We start from the raw sequence: 7909 nt of genomic DNA, 5'->3' as shown, positions 1-7909 counted from the left end.
ACGAGCAAATAGCCATGAATGTTTTACAGCCTTATTCAAATGTACCTTAGTCAGCGCCACGAAGTGTCATTTTCGTGTGATCATGGAGACAATACGAATCAACAATTTAAAGGAACATAGTTCCTGGAGTTATGACAACGCTAGGACATGTTTGAGACTTTTGAGACGTTTGAGAAGCGAGATAGATTCTGACAGCCAACTTGTGTGGAATAATTACGAAATGAACCTTACGTTTCATCTTTTGATCATCTTGAGCATGGATCTGCATCACTTCCGGTATGTCTTTATTTGTTGTTTGCTGTTAGACGCCGCTTTCAGCAATACTACAGCTACATGCTAGTGGTATGCCAAGAGGGCCCATAAGTAGGTCACGGTACTTCCCGAGACCTTAGTACTTTCGGTTACAAACACCGTTTCATACCTTTCCGAATGGTATCACGATTGTCAGTTGTAAATTGACAAGGAGCCGACAATCCTTGCAGGAATAAGTAATTTCTGATGTAGCAATTCCCCGAATTAGCATGGTTGTTGCACTGGTCCGGTCCAGTAATGTCATATTTGACGGCCGCGCAATTTTGAAGCAGAACTGGTTATGGAATATACACTGGTCACTGGAAATCTGAATGAATTCATTTTTACTTGAATGTCCTTAAAATGAAAATACATAATATAGAAATATATAGCTGAATATTATCTATGTAAGCCACCTCCACTGGCATTCAAACAGAGGTACTTAAGTCATCAACTGGCCACCACGTAATAAAAAAATTACTAATATCATATCAATATATATATATATATATATATAATAACAATTATGTAATATTATATCAATTATGTTCTTATCAAACGTTGCAGTCTGGTTTCGTAGAACCATCGTATTTCACTACCTGTACGTAATTTACTGCCTGTATAATGGTTTGCTGTTTGGATCACAAATTACTACTTATTGCAAGATATGTATACTAGACACATAAAGAAACTATACAAGAATTTAAAATAAAAATTTATCAAACCTATGTAGACACATAAGGATTTAAACCCAGAGATTAGTGACATGTCATGACGTCACTGGTTTCGTCCTTGAGACGTGCAATACGTTGTTGCACGTGCATTCCGGGACAGAGAAACAGAGCAAATGTATGCCACACAATACTGTCACTTTGGAAAGCTCAACTGGTGTGGGCTACAGGGATCAGATTCTTTGGCCTGTGGCAATTCCTTTTCTGCAACACCACGGCCCTGAGTTTACATTCCAATAGGACAATGCCCGCCCTCATACGGCAAGGGTTGCTATGGATTTCATGCAACACCACAACGTTGACTTACTGCCTTGGCCTGCAAATTCACCGGATCTCTTCCCAATAGAGCATGTTTGGGACGAGATGGAGCGACGTCTACGCCGTCCTCCTCATCCTTGCAACAGAACATGAGAGAATCTGGTGTCACATCCCACAGGCCTTCCTTGCACGTTTGATAGGCTCTGTGCGTCGTTGATGCACTGCTGTTCTCAATGCCGATGGTGGACATACCCGTTATTGAGCTTGTGACGCGGTTGTTTGACCCCTTTCCCGCTTGTGGACTCGTGACGTCAATGTGATTAACTTTTCAGACTTTTTAAAGTGTCCCTACATGTTATGGTTTCATGATCCCTCTATTAAAGTTTATATGTACGTTTGATATTGTTATCGTACTTGTCAACTGGGATACTATTTTGACAACGCACAGTTTCTTTATGTGGCTAGTATATAACGTACATGTTTAACTCCAGTGTATATCTTGTATGAGCCGAAGACCTTTTGTACAAAAAACATCTTTGACCTCAAGCGAATTGGTTTTGCTATGTTCCAACCTCGCGATCCCCATTTTGTTTGACTGTTTTATCTTAAGGAAGGTTGAGGTATCGGGATAGAGCCCACCTGTGACTGGGTGTAAAAATCTTGGAGTCAACTTTGTGTGCAGACTCTTCCCGTGTTGTCACAACCCCTAGTGTACAGTACACAACCATGTGCACTTAAAAGACCCCGCGAAAGCAGTTGGTATATGACCAGATGGTGGCCAGAGGAACACGTGCAAACGGTAGTTGCGGGTACAGCAACGTGCAGTGAACTTGGACAAAGTACTGTGACTATGTGTCCCAGTCCACCCGGCTGTTAATGGGTACCTCGTTAGGATGACAGAGCGATAGTAGCTCGGTGCGCCTAGTGGCTGCAAGAGTTGTATACTCTCCACGGAGCTGAGATTGATAAAGCGATGAGCTGTTGAGATTGACATCCAGGGGAAAAAACCCACCAGCACCTTGAACATGTACTAGTTGCGTGGATATGCGCGCTATATAGGTATCCTATAACCAATCTTCCAGCGTGGTGTGTATCACAATCGATTAATATTAATGAACCGTGTAACGACTGGGATCAGGGTCACATGGGAAAACAGGTGTGCTCTCCATTAAATGTTAAACAGACAGCAATTGATACCATCAAGTAGAGAACACCTTGCAAATGGGGACCGGTCAAATCAATTTGATCTTCCATGCTTGTCATTTATAAAAGGCGTTAAACAGGAATGCGTGGTCAGGCTCGCTGACAAATACCATCGGTTCCCAATTGCGCAGATCGATGCTCATGGTGTTGATCACTGGATTGTCCGGTCCAGACTCAATTATTCCCAGTGGTGTAGCTCGTTGGGCATGCTGCTGATCGTCTGGTTGAGACTTGGTTATTTACAGACCGCCACCATAAAGCTGAATACTGCGAAGTGTGGCGAGTCGGTCATAGAACAAAGTGAAATGTATTGACACCTGATTGGCTGACTGATTGATTAACTGACTGACTCAGCGATTGGTTGATTTATTTAAGTCTAACGTCCAAGAGGTATTCCATCCGTTTTCCTGCGGTTTGTAAATAAACAGTGGGCTCTGTTATCACTCATGATCCTTCTGGTCAGGCTGTCAACACTCTTGTCAAGATATCTTGTTTTGTCCAATCAACTCAGGAGAGGATGGGCATAGCGAAAGTGTTGGTGGCTTTGACATTGTTTCGAGCACTTAGCTCTGAACTACAGATTTTCTTTAAACGAGATTTATGCTGTGCCCGAAGATTGTCTTGAATCTTGGTATTCTGGAACTTGTCGTGAACTTGCATTTCAAGATAGTGTAGGCCTGATCTTCCACAAGATCCTCAATAACTGCTCTACCTTTGAACCTGACAGATCCACCTTGCCGAGTGTCAAATGAAGATAATTATATTTGTCGAGTCCAATGTCAACAGAAAAGGGCCTCGACAAGGAGAACCTGTTCTTTCAAATTGGTATCTCCTTTCACAAGGAGTTTCATGTCATCCATATAAAGGAGATGGGTATGCAATGCCTTGGATCTGTGCTGAGGTCAAGGATGGTAATCCTCCTCTTTATAGATCACAAAGCTCAAAGGTTTTAGAGACCTTTTATGTTGCCTCAAAGGAACCGACAGTTTGGAGAAGTATTGTTTCCTTTTTTGTCTTTTTTTGTAATTTTATTTTTTTCCAAAGTGCCTTTTGTCTTTTAGGCATGGGGTTCCCTGATGATCTGATTTTAAGACACATCTCAACCCAGGAAATATTTCTTCCTGTTACATTAAGTTTTACTAGAAACCGATTTTATAACCATTATTATTGATAGTTTTAAATCATTGGTGATGATATTTAATATTATGTCTCAGATTACATTGTTCTGGTGGCAACATACAGAATCTCAACTACGCCCACTTCGGAGACTACAAGGACAAGATGAGAACTAGCAGGATCATTATGGACGGGTCCACCAGAAGCATGGTTCATTGTGCACAACTCTGTTCGGAGACTGCGGCATGTGTTTCCTTTTTCCACAACAAGAACACAAGACACTGTAGTCTCCATGACGTCATCTTTTTCAGCCCAGATGATGGCGTCCATAGTCTAGGAATGAAGTATTACGTTTACGATGAAGGTAGGTACTTCACCCCAGATGATGGCGTCGATAGTCTAGGAATGAAGTATTACGTTTACGATGAAGGTAGGTACTTCACCCCAGATGATGGCGTCGATAGTCTAGGAATGAAGTATTACGTTTATGATGAAGGTAGGTATTTCACCCCAGATGAGGAACCAAGAATTTGTCTGTAGTCTATGAAGGCAGCATTACTAATTGAGAACAAAATTGGTTTCAATCCATTTTTTTCTTTTCTGACAACCCATGCTTGTTGTAAAAGGCAACTAACGGGATTGGGTGGTCAGGCTCGCTGACATGGTTGACACATGTCACCGGTTCTCCATTGCATTGATTGATGCTCATTTTGTTGATCACTGGATTGTCTGGTCCAGGCTCGATGGAATATTGGAGAGGTTGGTTCTTTGGGTCCTGCGTTGCACCATGCTGCAAGGTGAGAGAACCATGCTGAACTACGGCTATAGCTCTCCATAGCTTTATTTTCCCCGAGGTTATTCCAGAAGGATGCTGAGAAGCGTTTTTATCCCTGATTTCTGGACTTTATAACATTGCTTCTATTGGAAATTGTTTGACCATTTCAACACATTTGTTTTCGCTGATGCACTTTCCTCTCTTGGACATAACGTCAAACACGACAGTATAAGTACTGGAAATTTGACCGACAGAGTATTGGTTTTTAGCAGAGTATTTAGTTTTTTTTACACGTTTACAGACCTATGGAATCCATCGTGGCTGAATGGCTGAGATTGGCTCTTTGTTTGGGCGATGAAGTGACTTACTCTACTTCACAGAGAAAGCGTTATACCAAAGTTATATATGATGTGTTATTTTCTAAATATTCAAGACGTTTTCACTGCAAGAAACCCAAGTTCATGAGTAGTTCTCATGAACGAAAGCTTCAACCATTTTGCTTTTCAAGACAATTTTCTCCGCAATTGAGATAAATGAGCTGTTTGTTAAAGCTTATTCACCGAAAGATTAATAATTTACCCTTCTCTCTTAAGGTTTTGGGAATGTTAAAGTAGAATGCAGCCAACAATCCTCCAGCAGAAATTCCAGTAACGCACTTATGAACATTCTAAGACCAATTCTAACCAGAAATTTAGATGTTCCTGAATTCCTTCTAAATGGGTTAAGATGTTTTCAGCTGCGACACAGGCTCATTTTGCTTTCAGGAGACTGCTCCTTCAAAGAAGGATTTTCCTACAGTAGGATCAGCAGAGCCTGCTTCAGCATCAGGAGTAACGATGGTTTGAAAAACTGGGCTTCATCCAAACTGTTTTGCAAGGACAGGAATCTTCGACTCGCAACAGTAGACAGCGAGGAGAAGTTTGACTATACTGTTGCGACGATCAGGCAGTCCTCGCGTAAGTATTTTTTATGTCATGTTTTCATGCTGTTTTATTTGAAACAGCGTGAGAATACAACCACCGCGATATGCACACAGTTCAATTTTGAATTTTGACAATATTCGTCGATAAATGAAATGCGATATTCTTGTCTATTTTTTAAAATGTCCAATGCCTTGGTATTAGACGTTTTTTGTTTAGATTAGTGTCTGCAAGTAAAGCTAATCAACATCCTCGAAACCTTTACAACACGGTAACTAGTAAGTTCGCGTCAAAAGGACCACCTTCACGTGTCACATTGTGTAATCAAAATATTTTCATTATTTAATTAATTAATTAATTAATTAATTAATTAATTAATTAATTAATTAATTAATTAATTAATTATTTAATTAATTAATTAATTAATTAATTAATTAATTAATTAATTAATTAATTAATTAATTTATTTATTATCCCTCAATTACATACAATCACATTGAAATGATACTTGCAACTTATACACAAATAATATTACATACATTAATAGTAGGAGGGCAAACCGTAATCATGACATCATTAAACCTCATCGTTGACGTTGAAGTGTGAGACTAATTATGAAATCACACATTTGTTTGTGTTGTGTGTTTCGGTCACTGCACGTTCTTCTGAACTGAAAATCTGAACATTTTTGCATTTTTGGTAAAGATGTTGTAAGGACACCAATTTGTCCTCGTCCCCCAAAACCAACCAACCAACGAACCAACCAAACCAAAAAAAATCCCCAACAGACTCCATGGAGAAAAGTGATTTGATTTCAGCGAAGAATGGTTTGACATTTTACGCATCTAAGTAGTGTTCTGTATTCTGAAAGTATGTTAGCTGAACTAACCATGAAATGACTGCAACTGCACTTGGACCAACAACCAGTGTTCGCAATACCTTACCTTACCAGCTGGCCATCAGGGCCTGCTGCTTTCTGCAGGCCCTCAAACCAATGAATTGCACAGTTTCACACTGTTCCTACAGACACACAGAAACTTAGCCTGGTGATTCCCGAACATTAATATAGAAAAAGGGGAAACATTCCAGCTGAAACATAACTGACAGATAATTTACTGAAGGTCATAAGGGCCTGCACATATTTGAAACTGCCGGCCCGACACAATAACAAATGGCTCCTGATTTCCGTGCCGGCGATTATTTCGAACGATGCCAACAACGGTACAAAATGTCCTTGCACAGAAATAGTGTGATCTCTGGTTGGAACTGATATAACTCTATAGAAATCCAGGTCTTTCAAAGGTTCTTTTTAAGTATTTGTATTAAGTGAGTGAGTGAGTTTTACGCCAAAGTCAGCAATATTCCAGCTATATGGCGGCGGTCTGTAAATAATCGAGTCTGGACCAGACAATCCAGTAATCAACAGCATGAGCATTGATCTGCGCAATTGGGAACCGATGGTATGTGTCAACCAAGTCAGCGAATCTGACCACCAGATCCCCTTAGTCGCCTCTTACGACAAGCATAGTCGCCTTTAATGGCAAGCATGGGTTGCTGAAGGCCTATTCTACCGAGGGACCTTCATGGATATTTGTTTTAAAAAAGTTTGCTTAGGTCATATACTGATAGATAATGAAACCAAAGCTTCACGTATAATTTCAGGTTTAAATTTCAATATTTATAATAATATATATCAATACAGTAGAATACCTTTATAACGAACAGGGATATAACGAACTCACGGCTATAGCGAACTGTTTTAAAAGTCCCGAATAAACCACTATATGTTATCATATAAAAATGTCGTGAATAACGAATTCTCTATAACGAACTTACCGGCTATAGCGAACTGATTTGCATTCCCCGCGCGTCCCAGGTAACACTATTAACGGTGTGAATAACGAACTGAGCGAACTCAATCAGTGTCACAGCGTACACAGCAAACAGAATGGATGAATGCTTTGAAATGTTTTTGAATTTACACAATGTCCTCTTCAATTTATTTCAAATAGCTTTGGGATATCAAAAAAAATCCCTTCAATGTATTACCTCACCTTTATTATGATTTTAGAAGTAACGATGATCTAAGGGCCTGAATCATGCTGGTTTCATTTTATTAACACCTTTTCCTATAATGACTGATCAGGGTTCAAGACAAGTGCCAACTACTACATTGGACTTAATGACCATGCAAAGGAAGGCAAGTTTGTATGGGTTGATGGCACCCCTGCACAGTGGACCAGGTGGGAGAAAGGCAGTCCTTTGAAAGATGTCAAGAGAAATTGCGTCATGTTAGCAGGTAGAAGTACGTACAGTGGAGAGTTCCTATTTGTGGATAAATATTGTCCTAAAAATTTCTTTCGTTGGATATGTGAAAAGGTTCTGCCATAACTCAAGAACGGCTCCAAAGATGATTCATAATGCGGACCAAAGGTAACGTGTGTGTGAATGTGTATGGGCCGATCTACCTATGGCAGTATCAGATACATCAAAACTTAAAGTAATAAGTTTGGATGAACAACCATTTCAAGCTATGTGGGAGGTACTGAGGAATAAAACAGACGTTGATCCAACATCGGGTCAACATTTCTTTGCCAATACTAGGCCAACGATGG

At 40.0% G+C, this 7909-nt stretch overlaps 1 protein-coding gene across 1 annotated transcript; it reads left to right on the top strand.

Annotated features, from left to right (window-relative positions):
- The first annotated feature begins 220 nt into the window (after positions 1-220).
- Positions 221-7685, top strand: LOC137259503 (uncharacterized). Its single transcript, XM_067797142.1, has 4 exons — positions 221-276; positions 3698-3963; positions 5139-5330; positions 7441-7685. The coding sequence occupies exons 1-4, from the start codon at positions 221-223 to the stop codon at positions 7683-7685; spliced, it is 759 nt and encodes a 252-aa protein (XP_067653243.1).
- Positions 7686-7909: the final 224 nt, after the last annotated feature.

The sequence above is a fragment of the Haliotis asinina genome, chromosome 13 (assembly GCF_037392515.1).
Source record: "Haliotis asinina isolate JCU_RB_2024 chromosome 13, JCU_Hal_asi_v2, whole genome shotgun sequence".
Lineage (NCBI taxonomy): Eukaryota > Metazoa > Mollusca > Gastropoda > Lepetellida > Haliotidae > Haliotis > Haliotis asinina.
The sequence above is the reverse complement of the archived record's forward strand: the minus strand, read 5'-3'. Positions and strand labels throughout refer to the sequence as shown.